This window comes from Leuciscus leuciscus (genome assembly GCF_965113295.1).
Source record: "Leuciscus leuciscus genome assembly, chromosome: 5".
Lineage (NCBI taxonomy): Eukaryota > Metazoa > Chordata > Actinopteri > Cypriniformes > Leuciscidae > Leuciscus > Leuciscus leuciscus.
In genome coordinates, this window is record NC_138729.1 from 23,178,651 (window position 1) to 23,203,870 (window position 25,220).

At 36.7% G+C, this 25,220-nt stretch overlaps 3 protein-coding genes across 4 annotated transcripts in view; 1 reads left to right on the forward strand and 2 right to left on the reverse strand.

Moving 5' to 3' along the window:
• sv2ca (synaptic vesicle glycoprotein 2Ca) overlaps positions 1–1,922 on the reverse strand; it is a 54,770-nt gene extending 52,848 nt beyond the window's left edge. The window contains exon 1 of the mRNA XM_082170014.1: positions 1,769–1,922. The gene's annotated coding sequence lies outside the window, so the exon portion shown is untranslated. The remainder of the gene's footprint in view (positions 1–1,768) is intronic.
• Positions 1,923–9,003: 7,081 nt separating this feature from the next.
• Positions 9,004–17,617, forward strand: poc5 (POC5 centriolar protein homolog (Chlamydomonas)). Of its 2 annotated transcripts, none has more exons than XM_082170015.1 (13): positions 9,004–9,120; positions 9,695–9,778; positions 9,889–10,033; positions 11,063–11,143; positions 11,605–11,768; positions 11,852–12,028; positions 13,130–13,234; positions 14,134–14,313; positions 14,430–14,595; positions 15,429–15,577; positions 16,251–16,367; positions 16,522–16,698; positions 16,794–17,617. In XM_082170015.1, the coding sequence occupies exons 2-13, from the start codon at positions 9,695–9,697 to the stop codon at positions 16,938–16,940; spliced, it is 1,692 nt and encodes a 563-aa protein (XP_082026141.1). In that variant the 5' UTR covers positions 9,004–9,120; the 3' UTR covers positions 16,941–17,617. The 2 variants fall into 2 exon arrangements, with proteins under 2 accessions (XP_082026141.1, XP_082026142.1); XM_082170016.1 differs by having other exon boundaries at positions 15,429–15,568.
• On the reverse strand, positions 17,360–25,124 carry ankdd1b (ankyrin repeat and death domain containing 1B). The gene is made up of 15 exons (XM_082170017.1): positions 24,907–25,124; positions 23,418–23,518; positions 23,208–23,306; positions 23,028–23,126; positions 22,275–22,379; positions 22,036–22,140; positions 21,029–21,127; positions 20,823–20,921; positions 20,564–20,662; positions 19,643–19,741; positions 19,442–19,540; positions 19,223–19,330; positions 18,653–18,854; positions 17,700–17,831; positions 17,360–17,495 (listed from the first exon to the last, which is right to left on the reverse strand). The coding sequence occupies exons 1-15, from the start codon at positions 25,076–25,078 to the stop codon at positions 17,440–17,442; spliced, it is 1,674 nt and encodes a 557-aa protein (XP_082026143.1). The 5' UTR covers positions 25,079–25,124; the 3' UTR covers positions 17,360–17,439.
• Between the last annotated feature and the right edge of the window lie 96 nt (positions 25,125–25,220).

Consider the following 25,220-nt stretch of genomic DNA (forward strand, 5'->3'; position numbering starts at 1 on the left):
TATTTGTAATTCTACCTAAATGCTAATTTGCTAATAATAATAATATAGGGCATGACAACATATTATCTGACAATGTTGACAGTTAAGTTATAAGGAAAACACATTTGGAAGAAGCAGGCATCATCTGCACTATAATGTATAGTGAATCCCTCTGAACGTGTTTTACAGATTATTCTAATAAAATTCCTCTGTACGTAAATGTTAATCTTGAGATTACATTTCCCACATCTCCAGAATCATGTTACATCATGGTATCATAATATGACATATTGACATGCATTGCCGTGCACATTAAGAAAAAAAGTGGGCTCGGATTATGAGGCTTGTCACTCTCAATCACGGCACGGCCGGCTGCATCACTCTGCAGGTATAGCCTAATTCAATAAAGCTTTTTCTCAATGGGCAGAGCGATGGGCCAGCAGAACCTTGAACACTACAGCAGCAGATTCTAATCTTAACATTGGACATGTGATCCCAAAATGCAATAACAAATAAATGGTTTATCTTTGAATTGGTCAGAGCATATAATGCAGCCTAATGAGGCTAATGCAGCTGAACTTTATGAAGGCAAAGATAAAAGACTGGTCAATGCGGCATCGCTGATGAAGTGCTGCACGGTTCTCAATGATACAACCTTGAAACTATTGTAGTTGAATGAGTTTAAAGTGACTGAAATTAAAAGCTGCATTGGTCTCCACTTTTATAGAAAAAAACTGGCCACAAATATTGTTCTAAATCATTTTCTTTTTAAACATGAACATTTCAGCCAGTGGTCATCCATAATTTTAGAGAATCTTCAATATTTCTTGAAGTTGTCTCGGTTTAACCCTTTAACTTTCAACCCAAAAATGTGGCAATGAAAATTTGTTATTGGACAATTAAAAAATGACCCTTTTTTAAAAATCTAGATTAGAAGATATGAAACTCAGTGAAAACCAGCCATTAACACTGCTCAATGTTTAAGTCTCAATTTGACTCAAAATAAAGAACCAAAACGGATTTGGCTGTGGGCCTACGTTAAATATATATATATATATATATATATATATATATATATATATATATATATATATATATATATTAAACAATAGCCTACATAAAAAAATAATTGTAAAACAGAAATAACTAGGTGAAAATACAGTCTGGGTTCTGTCAAAACAATACCACTTGCAACAAATGAACTAAATAAATAAATATATATTGATAAAATAGTTATTAATAGGCTAAGCTTAGATTTTCCATAATTGGACCTACAAATATTTGTTTAATGTTTTCATTTGGCCTACATTAGAAAAGGATACAAATGATGTTACTTCTTGGGTGTCATACATTTTTGTCTCTCCTCAGTATCTGTCTCTGTGTCTCTGCAGTGCTCGTAGGCTATCGCCCGCGGCGCGCACTGCGCTCTATTCCAGCCACCGATCAGTCGCTTTCGCTCATGTCAAAACTGACTCTAGAGCAGCGCTTATCACCGGACACCCCCCCTTAATAGTTCAATAAATGACTGAACATAATTTATTAATTAATGTTTCAATTACACTCCTTCAATTATATCACTTTTTAGTTTGGGTTCCTGCAAGTCCGAATAAATAATAAACTTTTGTTTCTTGAAAAAAAAAACATGAGCTGTCCATCATGCGGTTTTCACAGTCTTCTGTGCTAATAAGACGACCGTATAAGATTTGGATTCTTTTATTTCTTACTTCTACCGTAATAGAGCAAAATGGATTGTTATAAGGGGAATTAAGTTTTAAAAGATTTGACTCACCCTTTAGGGAGCTGAGGAGATGTCGATGTTGGTTCTCCATTACGAGACTGCCGCCGCTGCTAATGAATAAACATGTGTGGATCCTAAAGACATCCGGCAACTAAAGCAAGAGCTGACGGTGTTTAGCGCTGCAGCTCTGTCTACGTCTGCAGTAGCTACTTGAAGAAAGAGGAGAGAGAGAGAGAGAGAGAGAGAGAGAGAGAGAGAGAGAGTAAGAGTAGGTAATAACGAATCACCGCGGTGTGACGTATGTCCTATTGAAAACATCTTTGCCAGATTTGAGAAACTAGCGTGCTATAGATGCACTCTCTCTCAGCATATTTTGCTAATTAAGAAAGGTTTACGCATCAAAAAATTTATGGGGCTTTAAAAAAATGTAAATAAAGGACGCAGTCTTTAAAAGCTTTTTCTATTTATTCCTGTTTTATTTATCCCAAAAGAAAAATATATGGATATATTGCATGTAAGCTTTCCATTTAGTTTTCATTATTGCACATTCATCCATATTTCATGTTCACTAAATAACTGCCAAAACTATGATTTTTTAAGGATATTATTGAATGGACCTGAGCTAACATGAACTATAATGTATTTTTATGAACTAGTGTTAACAAATATTAATGTATTGCTCTTTGTTAATGCATTAATGTTAACAAAATCTTATTGCAAAGTGTTACCCATATTTAATTTAGTTTATTTTACGATTGAATCATCATGGTCAAAATTGTATGCATGAAATAAAGGGAATGTGTTTGCTGTGATAAACACATTCATTATCTCTGGCTTTTTCATAAGCCACCCTTATTTAGTACTTTCTGGAACAATTACAAGATAGCATTATGTATGTCTGATTGACAGTGTACACCAATCTGACAACATGGGATGAAAAACATCCAATTAAACAAATTGGGCCACATAATTATAAATAGGCTACATAAAGTTAGAGCTTTGTTTCAATCAGACTTCAAGAACATGAGCTTTGGAGGACTATTTGTTCACAACACATATGCATACATCAGATTATGGGTACTATAATTTATGACATATTTGAGTGCATCCAATGCATTTTATTCTTTTGTTTGTTTTATACTAAGCCAGCGAATCAATGTCCTCTGATTTCTTCAGTTGTGACCTTATGGTTCTGTTTCTCATTTATGACTAAGCCAAAGAGGATGATACTCATTTATAGCATGAAAGCCAAGGAGCACTTAACTTAATGAGCCACTGCGCAATTTGGAGGTCCTGCATTAGATCAGTGTGTCCTCAGTTGAGACTTCATCAGTGCAAATTCAGCTAGTTAAATCTTTAAGAGTAAATAAAATTGAGGAAAATTTTTTTGCAGAAGAAATACATCTTAACATAGGATTATTTACATCAAGACAAGTCAATCACATATGTCACTTATGACACAGAACCATATTGAATGACTGTTTTCATGCACGTGAGTCAGCATACGCATACCTACTTGAAATCTTTATAACTGTTCTAATATGTCATTATGTCAATGTTTTCATTGGATTTTTACAAAGAATAGCAGAATATTCAGATTCTCATTAAAGGGATAGTTCACCAAAAATTACAAATTCTGTCATCATTTACTCACCCTCAAGTTGTTCTAAACCTGTATGAATTTCTTTCTTTTGCTGAACACAAAAGAAGATAAAGTAACCAAACAGTTGATGGGCCCCATTGACTTCCACATTATGGAAAAAAAGGCTAGCAATAGCAAGCTAGCTCCCACCCTGCCTTCCGAACACCCTCCATAGCCATACCCCCTTATATGATATGAGCGCGCACAGCAGAGTCTGCAAGTGCCACAAGAGACGCAGTCAAATAACTTCATGTCTCAAAGCAGGGCTTGACATTAAAGGAGAAGTTCACTTTTAAAAAAACTTTTGCTGATAATTTACTCACCCCCATGTCATCCAAGATGTCCATGTCTTTCTTTCTTCAGTCGAAAAGAAATTAAGGTTTTTGATGAAAACATTCCAGGATTTTTTCACATATTATGGATTCCATTGGGACCCAAACGGTTCAAGGTCCAAATGACAGTTTCATTGCCGCTTCAAAGGGCTTTAAACGATACCAGACGATGAATAAGGGTCTTATCTAGCGAAACGATCGGTCATTTCAAAAATAAAATAAAAAGTTGACGTTTTATAAGCACAAATGTTCGGCTTGCTCTGTTCTGTGATGCGCGTTCGTGACGTCACGTAATACGCAATTACGTTGAAAAGGTCACGCTTGAAAAATTGAAGAAAATGTTCTTTTTGGCTTTTTAATATTAAAACACTCAGGATGCGCACACGAAATGGGCATTTTAAACGATAAACTGACACAAATACATTTGAAAATGTTTATATGGTCCTCCTTCCGCACATTTGTAAACACATCAAACTTGACCTTTTCAACGTAATTGCGTATTACGTGACGTCACGAACGCGCATCACAGAACAGAGCAAGGCGAACATTTGTGCTTATAAAACGTCAACTTTTTATTTTATTTTTGAAATGACCGATCGTTTCGCTAGATAAGACCCTTATTCATCGTCTGGTATCGTTTAAAGCCCTTTGAAGCGGCAATGAAACTGTCATTTGGACCTTGAACCGTTTGGGTCCCAATGGAATCCATAATATGTGGAAAAATCCTGGAATGTTTTCATCAAAAACCTTAATTTCTTTTCGACTGAAGAAAGAAAGACATGGACATCTTGGATGACATGGGGGTGAGTAAATTATCAGCAAAAGTTTTTTCAAAAGTGAACTTCTCCTTTAACACCCCCAACCCGCCAAATGCGTGTGGATTTCAGCAGTGGCGTGTAATTCAGTCTCTCCTATACTAGCCACTTTGGCAGCTTGGATTTTATAGGCACACAATCCTGCCTCCCCTCACTCACTCGTTTCATTTGCTCCGGACGAATATTTTGTGTTACAGCCAGGGCTTGAATTGGATTGACCGTATTGCGCATCATTTTGTGCTCACACCCAAAGTGTGTGGCACACATAAAGCAACCTCTCAGTTCTAACTTGAGTTATTTTTCACTGCTTATATATTGTGCTTAAACAGTCAAATACACACAAAATAATGTCAAAATGCCGGTCTTGGTGAGCATTCACATTAACACAGTCAGTTATGTTTTAAGTGAACATAAACAGTTGAAAAAGATAATGCATGTTTACTACAGTCTAAGTTTAGCCTAATGGATCTGTGAGTCAGGTCTTAAAGAGACAGCAGCCTAATATACCTGCTGCCAAATTATGAGATGATATTAAAAATATTTATAAGGCAGTTTTTCCCCATGTTATTGATGTCAAAATTGTGGCCAGTGAAAATGCTGAATGGCTAGTAACTTTGGAAAACCACAGTGGCAGGTGAGCAAAAAAGTTAATGTCAAGCCCTGTCTCAAAGCACACAAAATTTCAATAATAATAAATGTAAAAAACGTATAGAGCTCTTACTTTTACCACCTGACTGCTGCATATTGTTGATAGTGTTGACATAGATATAGGTGAACCATATACGTGATGTCACATTCGACCGCTCCAGACACGTCGGCGAGCCCGCCATCTTGCAACGGTCCGCGTGTCGTCACTCACAGTAAGAATCAATGATGCCACAACAACATTGTGCAGCTTCTGGTTGTGAAACTGTTGAGATTTAAATTTCCGAAGAAATGGGATAACCTTTAACAGGTGAGAATGTGTTGGTTTGTGTTTATATACAGTATGTATTAACTCAATATAATTTTTTTTTACTATGGTACTTTTACTATGGGAATTTTTTTATGTTGTGTTAGCTGACGCCTTTGTCATGTGTTGTGTTGGTTTATCAAAATAATCTGCTGAAGTATATTTCAAATATATTCATACATGCGTCTAACTATGGTTGCTCAGTCAACTTGCTCCCGAATGTTCACGGACTAGTTTTGACCGTTTCAATATGGCGGTTTACATAGCCTATTGGCCCTGTCGCAATTTGCACACTTCATTTGCACTCTCTGTCATTTTAGACTTACAATGGCTGCCCTGTGTGCGTGTCCGTTAAGTCTATGAGACCGTAGGGTGTCCCATTTGTCATTGTAGGTTTCAGAAGGTTGCTCGCCCCTTTAATGGTCGATATGCGCCCTCGATGCTCACTTTTGCAGAGCCTGCACTGAAGCGAGCCCTGCAGCAGACTTCTTCCCGACAGTCAAAGCGGCGTTACGTCACGAAAGTGCGGACTCGTATGAAATAATACGCAAGTGTTCAGGGTGCCATTTGGGACAGGGCCACGGCCCATTGAACCGGCCACTAATGAGGCATCTATGACGTGAACAGCTCTGACGGGAACGTCACGGGTTGCTATAATTTTTTGGTCATGAGACTTCAGAAGATACATGTTTTAATATTTAGATCACTTCTATCGATTGCTATCAGGATGTGAAGAGAGTTTCAACCTAACCTACCCTACTTTTAATAAAGGAGCTTGACAAAAGACTCATCATGACAATAATAAAAACTAAGATGGGTTGTGTCATAATAACAGCTCAGTAGTCATTAGATTGGCCTCTCCATCTTACAAATTGAAGTTTAACCATTTTAGCTAAAACTTCAAATAGATCAACTTGCAATAATACATTATATATATACACCAACTTTATGTTTCCTCATAGCAAATTAATACAAATGATGCTGAATAAGAATTCACTTTACACACTATTGCTTCATACAAGAAATCATCATTGAATTTAAAACAGAAATGAAGAACTTTGAAATAAATCCTATAATTCACAACCTGTCTGCATGTCTTAGTTTTGAGCAATACCTCAAAGGCATTTTCTATTGCTGCAGTGCTTCAGAGTAGAGCGGCTTTATGACAGCTGTTGCTGCCTATGAAGGATTCCCTGCATAATAATAGGGGAGTTCTGCATATGCTCTACATATCTGATCACATATTTCAAATATCCAAACTATTCAAAGCGCAAACCCTATAGCTGTAACATGAATTATGAGCATTGTTCTCTTACGAGAGGTTCTCTCGTATTGCGTATTGGTAACTCTCTGTTACCAAATATCCCCACAAAACAGCTTATATTCAGAATTATTTTTTTTTTAATGTTTTTTTTATTAAATTTTTATGTAAATGCAGAACATTTTGTGTGATAGGAAGGTTTAGGGGATAGAATATATAGTTTGTACAGTATAAACATTATTATATCTATGGAAAGTCTCCATAAAACATGGTAACACAACTTGTGTGTGCATGTCCCTTAATGATTCACCGCAATTGTCATGAAAAATTTGAGAACAATTGAAGTTCGCCAATTTTTTTAATGTAAAATGCAATGATTCCTATAATTTTAAAGTATCTAAAGGAAAATGTGTCAAAAAATTGGAACTGAACTTATGACATGGCTCATTATTCATTTCAGATACATTTGATTAATTTTATGTTCATTCATTCAGGAAAAATAATCTGTCTAAGATCAAACTCTGCCGAGAAAGATAATAGACTTCTTTGTACAACACACCATGATCTTGAGAACCAATAAATCGTGAGCTTAGAATTATAAGGTTCTATCTCCACTTTTGGTCGAAATTGAGTTTTTGACATAATCTGATCCATTAGGTGTTTATTAATGCCTGTGTGGTGTTATTTTTGTAAAACAATATTTTGTTAGTAGTTATTAATAAAATAAAAAGGTTCCATCTATCCATTGCCAGCTGGGATGTAAAAACTTTGATGCTCAATATCTCAGAACTACCCTAAACGGAGATAGAACCTTATAATTCTAAGCTCACGAAATGTCATTGAAACTGCTAACAGAAAAAGCTTTTTGCAACTCGATTAACCTCCTACTGTAACTCAACTCGACTTCTGTCCTTTGTCAACAGTTTCTGCATCCTGAAGCCCGCAAATACCAAACAGAAACATCACAGGGGAGAAAGTTAATTTAATGGCTCGAGACTATTGTCCTGGAACAAATTGAACCAGGTTGTGGGTATAGAATGTGGGCCGACTTTCAAGTGAGGGAAAACACAAACATGGTTGTGCTTTTCAGACTAAGATTCAGAAGCTATATTTAAAATCAAGCTGCACATTTTATCAAGGTGGTGCAATAAAGCAATAATTTACACAGATTATGAGCCAAACTCTAAATAGCCTGCATGTGTCCCTGTGTTATTCAATGCTGTAGGCTGAGAGTTGTAGCTAATCCACAGGGGTCGGTGCCAATGTTCTATGCAATTCAATGTTCAATGCAATTCTATGCAAAGTTAAATGTTCAATGCAAAAAAAAAAAAAAAAAAAAAAAAAACTTTTGTAAATGATATTCTAGTTCCTTTCAATTCTCAAAGCAAATGTCAGCACTGAGATGATTTTTTATGGCAAAGACAGTATACTTTAAGCTAGGGCCTCAGAACATCAGTAATCAGGGTACATAGGCCTATATTGTGTTTTTGTGTAATGTAGTGTATTACATGTCTAAATCTAGCCTACCTTTTGAAATCAAAAAAGCCTTGAAGTTATTGTAGTCATCAGAGAGTAAGTAAGTATCCACTCAGAAGGCTCTTTTGGTGGCCGAATTATGAAGCACTCCAACACATACCTGCAGGGTTTAGGATGAAACAGTGCAGTGCTTTCATTCATGAAGGTCACTGCATTATAAGTTCTGATTCATTCATTCAATTCACGAGCTTCAGTTGCCCGCTATGATTCTTGATGCTTTAATGTTATGATATATAGGCTAAGCTATCTATTTGGCCTTAGAATTTTCTTTGATTTTCTTCTCTGATTTCCTTTATTTATTTCTAAGTTGATGACTAAATTAGAAGTGTCCAAAAGTCTGAGATCACATTGCAAATATGTTATTCAAAATCTATTTGAAACCTGGAAAAAATCAGAAAGTTAATGGATTAAAACAAAATAAATGAAACATTGAAATAAATAAATGATGAAGAAATATTTGTGAATACACACTATTCTAGGTTGCTAATTAAATTAAGTGATATTTTTTAAAAAATGGCAATTTTGCCCTTTAAAGAAAAGAAAAGAAACATTCAAAAATGCCCATTTTTTATGACTGCACTGTTTTTGCCGTTAAGCGTCTGTGAGGTGCATGTCAACAGAACGATACAACAGAGTGGATACAACCGACGTTTCCGCGTATCTGTTACCACAGAAACATTCTACCCAATCACAATAGCCAAGATTGACGTGCCAAATTTTCAACCAATCAAATAGACTTTTACTCTAGCGGCTAGCAGTTTGAAACAGGGGCAGGGCTTTTAACAGTAGAGTGGACACTTGCAGATTGAAAGCATTCATTGTGTTAACAGAGGAGCAAATACCCTTTAAAACTCTAGCTAAGAAGGTAATGATCGTAGAGTTTCATCTCTTTATCTCTATCGACATGATGCTTTGTAGATTTAGCCTAGGAACTCAGTAAGAGGCTAACACAGGGTTATGAAGCTTTAGCAGGAACTTAGGTTGCACTTTTGCTTTAGTTCAGGGACTGGTTGTTAAAATCTCTACCTGCGACTGTACAATATAATATAAGAACATTATAATAAACATTAGCAAACATTGCTAAGTTAACTGTTTTCTTACCTAACTTCGACAGATATATCACTGTTGCTCAAATATACAAAAACGTTACAAAGTTCGTTGGTCCTTCGACTTATGTAATGTTATCGTTATATAACTAAGTAAATGATTATTATTAGTGTTTTGTATGGCAAATATTAATTATTAGCTGATAGATATAAAAAAATTTTTTTAACAATGATAACTTGGTAGAGTTAGACAGGTTTGAAGGAACTATAAAGTAAACAGGATTAGTCTCTTTAAGAGGAATCGGCTCTTTTGGTCAATTTGAAGTAAAATGAGTCATCTAAAGATTGTCATAAATCACATTCACAAGTCATACAGTTCATTCTGTATTTCAGATGTCATCAGATGAAGGGGAGCGCAATAGTCCAGATTTACCAAGAGATTCAGACAGAGGCAGCTCAGTTTCCTCTGTGCTTCAGGTGAGTTATTATATCCACCATTGCAAAAGTCACTAAGATAAGTGACTGATTTTCTGTCCTGTCCATTTAAAGGACACTTTGGTGTTGTTCCTCTTCTTTCAAATTTTCAGGATGAATACGAAGAACTTCTTCGGTATGCTGTTGTGACTCCTAAATATGAACTGAGTCTCCCTTCACAGCTCAACTTGAGTACAACTCAACTCTCTAATTCACAGCATACTACTAAAAGAGACACACCAGCTCAACTTTCTGCAGGTAGACTCCTTATTGAATGGACTCCTTGCTAAAATGTAACACATAGTTAGGAGGAGATAATAATGCTAGGTCATTCTAAATTGCAGACACTAATATTGTAACACATTTTTTGGTTGAAAGGGTTATAGGTGTAAAGCAGTGATTCTCAGCCAGGGCCTCTAGGGTAGGGGTGTCCAAACCTGATCCTGGAGGGCCACTGCTTCAACACTCCTGCCTGGACGTTTGTAGTATGCCTAATAAGATCTTGATTAGCTGGTTCAGGTGTGTTTAATTGGGGTTGGAGCTAAACTCTGCAGGACAGTGACCCTCCAGGAGCAGGACTGGACACCCCTGCACTAGGGGATCTGAGCACACTTCCAAAGTGGCCACAGGATAGCTTACAATCAGGGGTCTCCAAACTCGGTCCTGGAGGGCCACTGTTCTGCAGAGTTTAGCTCCTACCCCAATTAAACACACCTGAACCAGCTAATCAGTGTCTTACTTGGGCCTGCTTAAAATGATTTAAAATAAGACAAAACAAGGTTTATACAATCTAGATAGCTAAAAATAATTTTACTTAATTTAATTTGCTTCATTAACAACTGCCATTTTTATTTTAAAACCAGAGTTCTCATGATCTTTGACAGACTGGATATACTGAATGTGAGAATTGTAAAAGTGTGATTTCTAGAAATGGAAAAGTTGTGGATTTTTTTTTTTAAATGGAAAAATATAATTTATATATCAAATGTAAATAAAGCTCTTAAAATATTTAGTTGGGTAGAAATTGCTATTTATAATAAAACAAAACAAAAACTAGAAACGCCATGCAAGTTAATTGGTAATAAACAATGTAAACCATGAAGAACATTCAGTTATGGAATTATGGAGTTTAATTATTTGGAATATTTTGTCACTCCTAGTTTCTGTAAATAAAAAGTTTGAAAATGAGCATTTTCTTTCGTAATATAAGTATCAGAAATATTTTGGTGGGCCTTCAAATATTGTCTTGGAGTCAAAAAGGTTGAGAAAAGTGTTGTTTTATTTCAGATAATGAAGGGCATCCAAACAACGGGGCTACACCAACTCCTCCATTAGAAGAATCCAGACCGCCAAGTCGAACATCTGAGGGTAACATCATGAAGCCATTTAAAAAGGCCTTTCTTTCTTTCAATTGTGTCTCATTCAATCAGAATTTAGGGTGCTTTTATACTTGGTTCGATTGCCTGGTCCGAACCAGAGTTAGATTTCTCCCCCCTGTCGCGCTGGATTGTGTTCACGTAATATTATTTGGTCTGAACCGTGATGCGTTTGTATCATCAGAGCAGCTGCTGTTTACCAATGTTTCCTTAGTAATGATGATGCAGGAGAAGGTGGAAAAATGTTTTTTTAACCTATAGTTTTGTTTTCTAAGCATCAGCACATTACGCCATTTTTGTCTATCTACTGCGAATGTACTGCAAATGTTCTAAAGAAAGGCGAGCAGAAATGAGAGATCCATTCTCTCTGCTTGCAGTGTGTCAGTAATGCTTGTCAGGAAAGTACCCTTAAGAGTCGGAACTATCTGATATAAAATATTGCTTTTACTTCAGGTGAGTGCATGGCAGCCAGGTCTGTCTCATCTGAGGAAAGATCAGACATATCAGGACAAAGCAGTGCTGATGCTCTGATCACCGTCATGACAGAGATGTTCATCTCAGATGAGAATCTGAACAGGATGGAGAACATTTTGGACACCTGGAGCACAAACCTTAAGGTTTGTCTTGCAATTGTATGTTTTGTACCATTTTGCTGCTTATCGTAATACATTATAGGAACTGTTTCTTGGTCTGTGTGCAGAGTAATGTGTTGATGGAGCTGAGGAAGTGGAAACTAGCTTGTGTGGAGCAGCACAGACTGGAGCTTAAGAAGGAGAGGGAGAAACATGCAGCACATATGGCTGCTGTAAATGCTGAGATGGATGGTCTCAAAGACCTGGTCAACACCTACCAGATCTCTAACCAGAGGAAAGATGAGGTGTGCACTGATATTGAAAGGCCCATTCACACCAAGGACGATAACTATAAAGGTTAAGATATAGTTCTAAATATAAAAGGATAACAAAGTCCACACCACTACAACAACCACGGCACAGAGAAATTATATTGTTGGAATCACACTCAAAATAATTGTATCCAGCTGATGAACGATAACCTTGACAGCCAATCATAATACTTCCTGCTTTAAAGAGCTGGAACATTTAAAGCGGCAGATGACAAAACTGCAGTATGCGCTTAGAATAAACACAACAACATCGTCCACTGGTGTGGACCAAGCGGCAACCTTCCGGTCTCTCTCTTGAATCCAAAACAGAAGTGACTTAAACTGCAATTCATCAACTGGCCAACATCAATGTTAAAATGCCCAACTTTACAGCAGAAATAAATATGTTTGCAGCCTGGTACAAAAAGTGATTTTGGTCTTTATAGCTAATTTTGCCCTTCATGACAACTGTGAGGGGGGTGAATTTTTTTATAACTCATCCGTTTAAATTATATTAAGCCGTAAAGTTCAGCATAATTAAGGGCGTGGCCACTTGATTGACAGGTGGATTGCCGCTGCTGTCACTACTAGCCGTTTGTCTGCTGTCTGTTAGCCGTCACGTCACCTCAGCTAATCCCCCCTCTTTGCCCATTTTCGTTTATCCGGGAGTGACACGCTGCCAAGATGGCGACTGCTGGCTCCGCCCACTTTGGGCTTCAAAAATGTTCTTCAGAAACCTACGGGTGATGTCATGAACACTACGTTCATATTTGTTTTTATAGTCTATGGTGTGGACGCTAATATAGTTATTGTTATAGCTATCATTCTTGGTGTGAACATGCTTTAAGTCAGAGATGTTATTTATTGAAACTAATTGGCTGGTCCTGCAGTATTAAACTAATAAACATTTCGAGATATTGGTATTAAATATAATAAGATACGGGTGCAAAATATTGGGAAATAGTACATGAAACAGCAACACAGAATTTGTCATTCTAAACACAAACGCATGTGGCTCTGACTCACAATTTTCAACAGGCTGTAAGTCTCTGTTTTCCAGTCTGTCATCTCCTCCTTGGCCTTTGCCTTCTGCAGGTGATAGTGAATCTGAGCAGGGCGGTTGACAGGCAGAGGGAGAAGCTGGAGCTGATGAGGAGTTTTACCCAGTGGAGACTGCAGCAGTGCTCTGCCAGAGAGGAGGTGAGACGGCCGGGGCAGCTCTGACTGACTGCACACACACACAGGGCAGGTGTTTTTCAGACAATGCTGTTTACTCATGTCAGATTGAGAGTTAAGACAGGCTTGTGTTTTGTATTCATTTTCTCATTTCAAATTTGCAGTCTATCTGCATTTAAAGGGACAGTTCACTCCAAAATGAAAAATTCTGTCAGCATTTACTCACCCTTATGTCGTTTCAAACCCATAAGTCTGGTTAATCTTCAAAACGCATATTAAGATCATTTCAATGTCCCTCCATTGGAAGTCCAGGTTACCAAAAATTACAAGATCCAAGGCATTGAGTGGTTTAATCCAAGTCTTGTGAAGAGATATGATTGCTTTATATGATTAGGTTTAGGTCTTAGGGGTCTGAATCAACATGAGGGTGAGTAAATTATGACAGAATTTGTTCATTTTTGGGTGAACTGTCCCTTTAAAGATGTACTGAAGCCAAAACAACAACAGTGACGTTCGGCATGAATGCAGCATCACCCTTATTTTTTGCCCATTGTTTTATTTTGTTTTTTAATTGATTGCCTAAGAAAAAAAATGTGTTACACAAAAATATTAAGCAGCACAACTGTTTGATAATAATAAGAAATGCTTCTTGAGCGCCAAATCAGCATAAAATGATTTCTGAAAGATCATGTGACAGTAATGATGCTGAAAATTCAGCATTGCCTTCACAGGAATAAATTACAATTTCAGATATATTTAAATACAACAGTTCTTTTAATTTGTAATACTATTTCACAACATTACTGTTTTTACTTTATTTTTTGATCAAACTAATACGGCCTTGGTGAACGTAAGACTTCTTTCAAAAACAAGCCTTATTGAAATCTTCTGAATCTGATCAAATGCATTTCTCTGTGTTTTAGGCACAGGGGGGCAGACTGGCCGAGCAGCACTATCATTTGCAGCTCAAGAGGAAGGTTTGGGCAGGCTGGCACTCGCTCATCCAGAACAGGTGGCGGGAGCGTGTGGAGAGAGCTTGTTGTGCCAGAGCAGAGGACGTCTGCATGCAGCTCTCTACAGACTATGAGGCAAAGATGGCACAGGTGAGTGAAACCCACACTCAAATTTTAGTGAAAGTGCTTTCATTTGTTAGTGATTCCATGTTTAATAAGTTACTGGATGTGGACATAATATGAAAGTTTAATATTGTGTTTGTCAGCATGTAGAGGAGCTCCAGAAAGCTCAAGCTGAGATCCATAGGCTGCACACGGAGAGAGAGCGCTACGAGGACTCTATGAAGAAAGCTTTTATGCGTGGGGTCTGTGCGCTCAACATCGAGGCCCTTAGTATGTTTAACACTGGAGAAGCGGGTAGACTGGACCGTGGTAAGACAATAGAGAGATTCAGCTCAATTAAAGTGGGAATGATTACATTTATGAAGGCGTGATGTAGCAGTTTAAGATGATTGAGTGTTACATAATTGAAGTGTAAGTTATGACGGATACTCCACTATACAAAAAAACCTTTGAATGTAAAACTTTTGAATGTCCTCCTATTTTGACAAAAAGTAAATTTCTTAATAATTGAATACACTCTAATTACACACTATATAATGTTACATGAAAACTAAATCCGATTGATTTCAGTAGCGGTTTTCTAGCCTCTGGCTTTATTAATCAAAAGTTTAATATTCCTGCTTCATAATCAACCTGTTTCCCTTCAGTTGTCCCACCTGTAGCTCATATATTATTGAATGAAATATGCAGAAATGAAGTGTATAATTTGTTTAATTGTTAAAATACTTTGTCATAATCCAGAGTGTACAGATAACTATAAGCCAGCCATTCATAGTTCATGAGTTTGGGGTGGGCAGAAGGGTGGTGTTTTGGAAGTTGATTGTAAAAAACAAATAAAGTCATGTTTTCTGATGCTGTTTCGCAGTTGGCGCCGAAATGACACACTTCACTTGTAAATTCCCTTGTAGATATGGCAAGTCAACATATGTGATGTTAACACAAAAACAATGGACCCTTTTGTGCCTATGAAATTTCACTAATGTGACCACACCCTTATTATTCAAATTTTTGACAGAATTTTGATATTAGAAGAATGAAATCACATCTGAAAGAATAATTGAAATTAAAGTAGGGCTGTAAATGTCTCAAAGATCAAACCGTAAGAAGAAGAATCAGTCCAGCCGTTATTTTTGTGTGTGTAGATGTTCCACCTCCAGGGGACGAGCCAAGCAGCAGCTCAATGGCTAATCACCCTCCACGTACTGTCTCGTCTGCACGGCTCAGTCCAACTGTCATGGAGAGTCCAATACAGCCGGGCCCCTCCCACAGCAATACAGACGATGTAGAGGCGGTAAGACATGCAACAAACACTTGTTGAATCTTGTGGACAAGATTCTAAACGATTCCTTGAAACTAGCAGTCATATTTATTGTACAATGCTTTCATATTGATATGCATTTGTATGAGATGCTCTTCATTTCAACATTATGCTTGGAGCATCAGTTCGAAATTGTTTTGTTTTTTTTCCCTCAGTATTTTTTATGACATTTGCCGTTTACTCAGATTAATGTCAGCCTATAAATTGAAACTTTGCATGGCCAATATTACTGTTGATGTTTATGTATAGATAAATGATTGACTTTTAAAGTCATTCTGAAATTAAAATGGACTTTTTTTAATAGAATATTGCAGTATTTATTATAAATGGTTCATTATAAAAAATTAAAAAACGATGTGCAATCTTTAATCTATTCTCTGATGACGTGTTTACTGGTGCGAGGGCACGAAAAACTGTCACTCACAGGAGATCACAATAATAGTAAACCACAACTATCCAATCAGTTCCCAATGGACAAAATCAAGTCCCGCCCTACACTTTTCTTGTTCAAGAAGCCATTTCACTCGGGATATGTCGCAATAGGGAAGAAAAGACTAATTAATATTGATTAATTTGTATTGTATTTTTTTACATGACAATTTAATCTTTGTTAAATTATTATATGTATTTATTGCTCTCTTTTCAGGAACCTTTTCTCTCTCAGCCTAGCTCAATCACAGGCCCAAGAGCAGAAACCCTTCTCTCCACCACAGTGGTAAACTCTACCGTTCCACTAGGGGGCAGTGCAAGCTCCTTCAGACAGGTACCGTCACTGCAAGCAGATTTCTGAATATTTTATATCAGCCTGCTGAACCTGTTTCTAAGCTGCTTTTAAAAATGCTTGTGATAACATTTATACATGTGTATTGTGTGTATGTTCTGAAAACTGCTTGCTTCTAAAATGTTTTCTTCTTTAGGTGAACGCACGGATAGTAACAGCTGGCAAGCAGAAAGCCTCTAAGACAGTAACTGCTCGTTTGACAGGACGGGCAGAGCATAACCGGACGGGCCGCCCCCCTACAGCCCTGCATGTCATGGGTGTGGCTCCTCCCATGAGCTCAGTTGTAGTAGAAAGACACCACCCTGTCACTCAGGTATAAAGGAATATCCCTACAAATGTCTAAGTACACGTGATGATATCAGAACATTAAACACAGTAGTGCTCATTCCATTTCCCCCCCATATACAGCTCACTGTTGGTCAGGCAACAGCAGCTAAGTTCCCTCGCGCCGCTCTTCAGAGTCAGACTGTCTCCAGCAGCAAGAGCTCCTCCAGCCAGCCTAGAGGACCCTCCTCCTCCTCCTTTCACATCCACTCCATCAAAGTTGTGGACTAACACACACTCTCTCACCAACACACACACACACACTTGCTCATTTATGTGTCAGGTCTGGATACTGTAATTCAAAGTATTTAATTTGTCAGGTTTTGAGGCTTTAAATTAGGTTAATAAATTTTTAGTACAAAATTGTATTTATTTTTTATCATAACATGGTTGAAATGAAGTAAGATGTTTATATAGGCTACTAAATTTGCCAAATGAACACTTTTAATTGAAGAAACATTATTTATTACGTGATATGGTTTCTTTTATTTAATAAAAATTGTTTGTATAATTGTCACCTTTTACTTTATAATGTTTTACAAAGCCATAGTCAAAATCCGTAACAGTTTCCTGATTGTTTTAGATCAGTTAGCTTCTGTATTAGTTTGTACTGGATCTTAATTCACAGGTTTTATTAAAGTTAGCTGCTGGATCTCCATGCGTCTCAATTAGGAAATAAAGCACAATTTTTAGTCCATAGCATCTTTTATTTCTCTGTAGCAACTTGGATTCATGAAACTGTGCATTTCCTTGAATCAGCGTTTGTTCCCTCCATTCTTATTTTTTCTGGGGATGAGACAAAATTGTATGTAATGAGATTTCACTCTTTCCTTTCTGCTATTTTTAATGTAAGAGACACTATAAAGGACTGTAAAACTCACTCTCTAATAAATGTACCATTTAAAAGATGTTGCAAATACTATACAAATACTTCAAGACATTGAAAACAAAGATAACAGCATACTGTAAAGATTAGTAAAAACGTCCTACCAGCAATCTTTGTAATCCCAACAGAAAGCAGCCCCTCATACAGGCCTTTGGCTGGGTTGATCCCTTCTATCAAGATTCTATGAAGCCAAATCAGAAGCATCCTGTTCCCATGCTCTTGGAAACTGTTAGGACCTAGATACAACAAAGAGGGAGTCTCTGATTCAGGTCTATCTAGTTTAATAAATTTGAGATTACCTTTCTTCCAATGGATTTTAGAATTATATATATATATATATCAGGGATGCAAACAGCGCGCTATTCGGCGCCTCCCGCTTTTTTCACGTCAGTTTGGGTGACTTGGGTCTGAGAGCGTCTGATTATAATTTCAAAGTCATCTGAAGCCATTCTGGAGCGAAAATCTGCAGAACAGGTGTTGTCTCAAGTACACCTGGTGCAACTAATGAAGCCCTTGATTAGTTGCATCAGCAGATTTGTGCTGTTGTGAGGGATTCTATTCACAGGGTTGAATAATTTTGAGACTGTATTATATTATATTTAATATCTGAATGGGCTAGGAATGTCACGTTTGACTGCATGTTGGAAATATGGCCCAAAAAGCTAAGAGATGATCATCGCCCTACACAAACAAGGGAGTCTAGTCTCAGACTAAAATGCATGTTTGAGCCATTTTAACTGAAAGCAACTTGCACGGGCATATGTGAAAATATGTCAGTGCCATTGTTTTGTCTCTAGATGCACACCAGTAATGTTTTTTTTCTTCTTCTAGGGGACGTTTATAAAAGCTACTTAAAAGCCCTAATTAAGCTAAAGCGTAATCCTGGCTTAATCTAGGCCCTGTCTGTGGAACCAAGCCATAAAGTATATATATATATATATTTAGTATTTAATTATTGCGGGTTTGCATAATATTCTGAGTTTGCATTTCACTGTTTTTATTCATTTTTAGGATAAGATTATATATAAGATCTGATGGTAAAGCATCTCGCTCTGACCTGTCCACTGCTCCTCGATGGCAGCCACCTGATCCTCTGTGAACTCCCAGAATTCTGCCAACTTCTTCCAGTCATTGCGCTTGAGGTGTTTGTATGCGAGCTCCCATATTATATCACGCAGCGGATTCGTGTCAGGGGAGTGATCCAATTTAAACGTCAATGGTGATTCGCAGTGAAGGCTCTCAATAGCATCTGTATTATTCTGAAAGGGTAATCAAATAACATCAAGCTCTGAGAAAGGCCAGATTCGCCAGGTGCTGAAATTAGCACAGATATACAGCACACTGAATATTATTAGTCCATGTTCGTTGTTGTTAAGATGATCATTTTTGACATATGCAATCCTTGTGCTAATAAATGCGCTGTGGTGACCTTTCTGAATGGAATTATACATGCTTTAAAATTGCATTACACTTCCAGCACTGGGTTTAATAGAGAGTGGCTATAGAGAGAGGTTATAGCAGCACGTGACATTTGGTGGGAGGAAAATGTTCTTCCCACTCTTTTACAACACACGATACCATTTATTTCATGGTTTACTTTGACCAAATTGGAAATCTGAATACCCACCATTTGATAATTGCACTTCCATCTGAAATATCTCTCAGCTTTGATGATCATGTCCACAATTATAACCATATTCCCCCTTGCCGCCACTCCAAGAACTGTTTTATTTTGCTGTAAAGGAAAATAATACATTAAAAACGAACCTCTCCTAAATTGCCAATTTCTCTACCACATTTTTAATCCTTTATCAGGCACTGTAATATGTCAGACACGGTCTGTCACCCTGTCCCGAATCTCCAGATCCACCTCGGCTTTCAGAATCATCTCGACCACATCCACCTTCCCCATCTCAGCAGCGATATGGAGTGCAGTTTGTCCCATCTGAGTGTGTTGAATGAATAAAAAAAAAAATACTGAAACACATGAATGCAATGACAAATATAATTTCATAAATGATGGATGAAAGTAGGTGAGTAGACGCACATGATCTGTTATGTTTGGATCACAGCCAGCCTCAAGTAGGGTGTGGATTACAGGAATATGACAGTGCTTCACTGCTAGATGGAATGGAGTATGCATATGCTGAAACAATCAATCAATCAATCAATCAATCAAATCAATCTAGTATTTATTCCTAATATGATTTATACTATCTTGTCATGAAGGAAATATAAGGTGCATGTTAAAATGCCCAGTATTATGTGTGTTTTATATATATATATAGGCTATATGTGTGTGTGTGTGTGTGTGTGTGTTTATGTTTATGTTTATGTGTATGTGTGTGTGTGTGTGTGTGTGTGTGTGCATGCGTATATATATATATATATATATATATATATATATATATATATATATATATATATATATATATATATATATATATATATATGCACACACTGTGCTAATATTATTTATTGAAGTAGCTAACATAAAAAGACAATTCATTTACAGCATTCATTATTCTTTGTTAAGTTAAGTTAAACATCAGTTAGTGTTTTATAAATGAACATTCATTGGTGTTCAAGAAACATTTCTTATTATTTTTATCATCAATGCTGAAAACAGTTCTGCTGGTACATTTTTTGTTACATTATAAAGTTGTACCTGGTCTTTACTATCACTTTTGATAAATCTTTGCTGAAATTTTTTTGTAATTTCTTCCTGACCCCAATTTTTTTTTAACAATGGCGTACATTAAAGCTATCTGAAGTAAATCTTTATTTTACTAAAATATACTGATCAGTTATTGAAAGTAGATCTCTTCAACTAGATACTTTAATGACAATGTTTATTGCACATTTGAAAGATTATCATGTAGAGATTAGTGTGAGATACAGAGATTAATGTGAATAGCATAAAAAATTTCAGGCAGCAGAAAAAAAAAAGTGAAATGATATTTCTCACCTGGTCCTGGGTGTTTATTTGGGCTCCACTATTCAGGAGGAGTTTTACAATTGAAAAGTGTCCCCTCTCACAGACTGGATGCAGAGGGCTGCTTCTGCTCTGAAAATCATCACAGGTAACCATAATCTAAGAAACAATGCTGAATATGTTCTATATTTCATGGTTTAAATTCATTCATTCTCAAATAGTCTGAGTCTGTCATTATTATCAAGTAGTAGCTATCAAAAGGAGTGTTTAAAATCATCCCCTCAGTACATACTAAGGTAGAGATGTTTGGGTCACATTGTGCCTCCAGCAGGGCTTGTACACACTCCTCATGAGCTCCATCTGCAGCCAGATACAGAGCGGTCTGCCCCGCCTACACACACATATAAAAATAAATCAAATCAATGTGTGTCTCACTCTCATGATACCTGTGTGATTCTGGAACAAGTGTTGATAATGCCTAAAAGAACAGATTATTACCTGGTTGACCTCATTGCGAAAGTCAAAGTTGTCTAGAAGTAGCTGCAGTGTTTCATGTTGACCGTGCTTTGCTGCCAAATGCAGAGGTGTGTCTCCAACCTGTCAACCAGAAAGGAAAAGTCATGTCCTCCTATAATAATAATTAAAAAAATACATACAGGTTTTTTACAGTGTACTTATATTTAAAAAAATCCCTGCATGGAATAACAGCTTTAATTAATTTCTTGTAATTACATCTAAAATTACACCGTTGACCCTTCCCTACAAACCTGTCCCAAACAGCATATAGGCTCATTTTACAACTCTCCCAGAGTTAAACAGTTGAATTTTACCGTTTTCGAATCCATTCAGCCGATCTCCAGGTCTGGCGGTACCACTTTTAGCTTAGCTTAGCATAGATCATTGAATCGGACAGGACCATTAGCATCTCTCTCAAAAAAAATTACCAAAGAGTTTCTATATTTTTCCTATTTAAAACTTGACTCTTCTGTAGTTACATCGTGTACTAAGACCGACGGAAAATGAAAAGTTGCGATTTTCAAGGCTGATATGGCTAGGAACTATACTCTCATTCCTGCGTAATAATCAAGCAACTTTGCTGCTGTACCATGAGTCCAGCAGGCGTAATGATATGACGCAGCACCTGAAAATAGTCGACCCGAGCTGGGCAGCAAAGTTTCTTGATTATTACGCAAGTGGTACTGCCAGACCCGGAGTTCGGCTGAATGGATTTGAAAACGGTAAAACTCACATGTTTAACTCTGGGGAAGTTGTAAAATGAGCCTATTTCCAAAAAAAGTGGAGTATCCCTTTAATAGCAGCAAAATTGCTTTGCAATAATGCATAAACACAGTAAGTACATTGCACCTAACATTTTTTTTTTGTGTAAATAAATAGTAGTTAAAGACACCTTATATAAAGTGTGGCCAAAAATGATTACAACTACAACATGCACTTTTTTTGTATTAAACAAACCATCTATAAACGAAAGGATTCAATAAATGAACCTTATTTTCCTCCATGGTGGCCATGTTGTAAGGTTCCCCCATCAGCATCTGTAGCATGCGAACACAGCCGTGTGCTGCGGCCAGGGCAAAGGGTCTGTTACCATACTGACAGAAGAACAACACACTTTATCTTTGTGTGTATTGAAGGTCTCTTATAGGGACATTATCTTTATATTATCCAACTTTTTTTATTCTGATTATCGTTGTTTTTAATATAAGATGAGCTGCTGTTTCCTTACTTGTTCTTCTTTGTCAAGTTCTGCCATTTGCAGGTCATCAACAATGTACTCAACAATATCAGTGTGATTGTTCATGGCAGCGCAGTGCATCATGTTCAGGCCCTCCTGAACACACAATGATTTACATTAAGCTCTAAAATGTCCTAAATGTTTACCTTTATGAGTAAGCTGTATGAGATGCCATACAATTGCAATGACACATGTTGTCTCTCAATTTTTATGACATTTGCAATGTACACAATTACAATGGAAAACAAATATGGTTTAAAACACTTAAATCTTGCTGAGTAGAGAACATTTTCCAGCTATTAAAAAAGGTAAACATTTAAAAGTAAAATGAATCTGAATTTGTTGAATAAATCAATTGTTAAATCAATGTATGTTCATTCACATAAATCTAATAGTTTTAATGCCAGTTGTGTTACAGCAATATTAAGCCATAAGTTATTTTTTTAGATTAAAGGTCAAAGGTCATGAGTTTCTGATCAATTATTTTGAGAAAATCTAAAATAATTTAAATAAAAATAATTTAAATGACCAAGATCAAAATATGTAAATGTAGTGTTATTGGTGTTGATTATGTAAAGAATAACTGACAAAGGGTCATTGAATAATTAACACCTGAGGTGTGCATTTTTTCTCTCTAATAATTCAAAGGTCCATCCTCAATTATTCATTATATATTGTATATAATGTAACTGAAATAATCAATGAAATAAATCAGTGTGTCTGTGCAGTAAGCGAACACCTCACCGTATTTTCAACGCTTTGGTCAGCTCCACTTTGAACAAGTAACTTGAGGATTTCCAAACTCCCAAACCATGCTGCTAAGTGAACAGCAGTCAGTCCATGCTGCAGAAACACAGTACGAGTAGGCTACCATATTGATCTTAAGGGTAACAGGGTAAATCATTAATGCTTGGGCAAACATACCTTATCTTGTAAATCTAGTTTGGCTCTCCTTCGAAGGAGCATATCAACGACTTCCACATTTCTGAAGGCCACGGCATAATGAAGAGCAGTTCGACCGTGCTAATAGGAGACACAAGATTAAGACCCGCTCCGAGATGGTGAACAAACATATCTGTATTTGCTACAGCAAAAAATTGCACACCTGCGTAAGTTAGATGTTTATTGACATACCACATTCTTGGCATTGACATTAACGCCTCTCACTAGAAGTTTCATGCCCTCCACGTCGTTTCTCTTTGCTGCTTCTATGAAGTCTTTCTCAACCTCCAGCACTGTATGGGTCAAATCATCATTTCAATAGCACTGACAAGTACTTTACAAAAAGTATTGTGGCGGCACCATGGTAGAGAGATGTAGGCTATTAGATGGCATGATTATCATATTCATATTTGTTCAACATTTACATAGTATTTACACTGGAGTGCAATGGTAGCCTATTACATGGTATTTTTTTGTAGACTACAGGAAAAACAAGTAAACTATTAAAGTACTATTCTATTTGGTGTACACAGAGATGTATAAATATCACTGAGTACAGTTTGTGTTTTGGGCGTTCACTTTAAGGATAGCTGGAAGACATGATGTCAAAGTGATAGATGAACACGACAGGCACATTTGTGTGATAGGCTTCTGTGTACTGAAATTCTAAACTGATTCCAAAATTTAGGAACATTTCAGGTTCAATACAAGTTAAGCTCAATCGAAAGAATTTGAGGCTTTAATATTCAATTCAACAACAACAACAAAAAAATCACTTTTTGTGATCAAATTTTAAAACAAATTATACAATTATACAGCAAATACATCATGAATTCATTTTCTAAACGGTGTTTTTGTCGTAACCTTAATCACTACGGTACACCTATAATAAATGTTTATATTCTGACTATTTTAGACTGGTTCCGGTCGTCACCGCTGTGGAGAAGCCAGTACCTGCGTGACTCGTCATAGACATAAACAGAGAGAAGCTCCGGCTAATGTTCTTCCGCAAGACGCGTGCAGTTCTGTTTATTAACCGCTAGAGCGGCAAAAAAAAAAAAAAAAAAAAAAAAAAAAAAAAGGAGGTGAACAATGCCAATTTTTGGAGTATATAAAAGCAAAAATGTGAAGGTTACATTTTACAGAAGAACTTAAAATTTTGCTTAAAATGTTTACATCATTATTTTAAAAGTAGGCCTAGTTTAGACTTCAAGACAAGAAAGTTGTAAAATGATGTAACTACACAGAAAAGGTTGATTTCTTTCCACACTAAATTCATGATAAGACATAATGTTTATGTCTTGTTGTTATAGTATTGAAACAGTGAGCAATTTAAAGTTCACAGATTTGCCCAATTGTAAATCGTTCACTGTAACCCAGATTTTATTAATTAATAATTCATTAAAGTGGAAATTATGGTAATCAACATTATGCCACAAATGCTGTGGATTGTGTTTAACTTGTACTAAAGCCAGAAAATTTCTTGAAGTAAAAAAATGTACCTCAAAATGTAGAAAATATAGGCTGTTCAGATTAAATACAAAATTGTTTCTCAATTTTCGTGATAATTATTAACATGTAAATAGGACAATTTTATCAGCTAATAGTACAGAGGAATCATCATAAGTGTAAAACAGAAGAAATATCATTAGGACATTCAAGCAGGATGGTCTATACTCACACATCTCCTTGCTATCATAACCACCATCTTCACCAATGTCCTTCGGCAAAATAAAGTCACTGAAACCTTTGACGTGGTCTGATTTTAACCATGTTTTGGGATTAAGGTTCTCCTTCTTCCAAACAGGCTGCTTCAGTATGTAGTCTTTTAGGGCTTGAGCTCTCCTCTCCATAGTATCGTACTGGTTGCACAAGCTCTTTGCTACAAAGACTTGTGTTCTGTAAAATACATCAGCTGGATGGTTTTGTTTGCATTGAGAGCTCACGCCCAAAGACATGCGCTCTCACCCAATGGAAATACAGTTAGATGGCTTC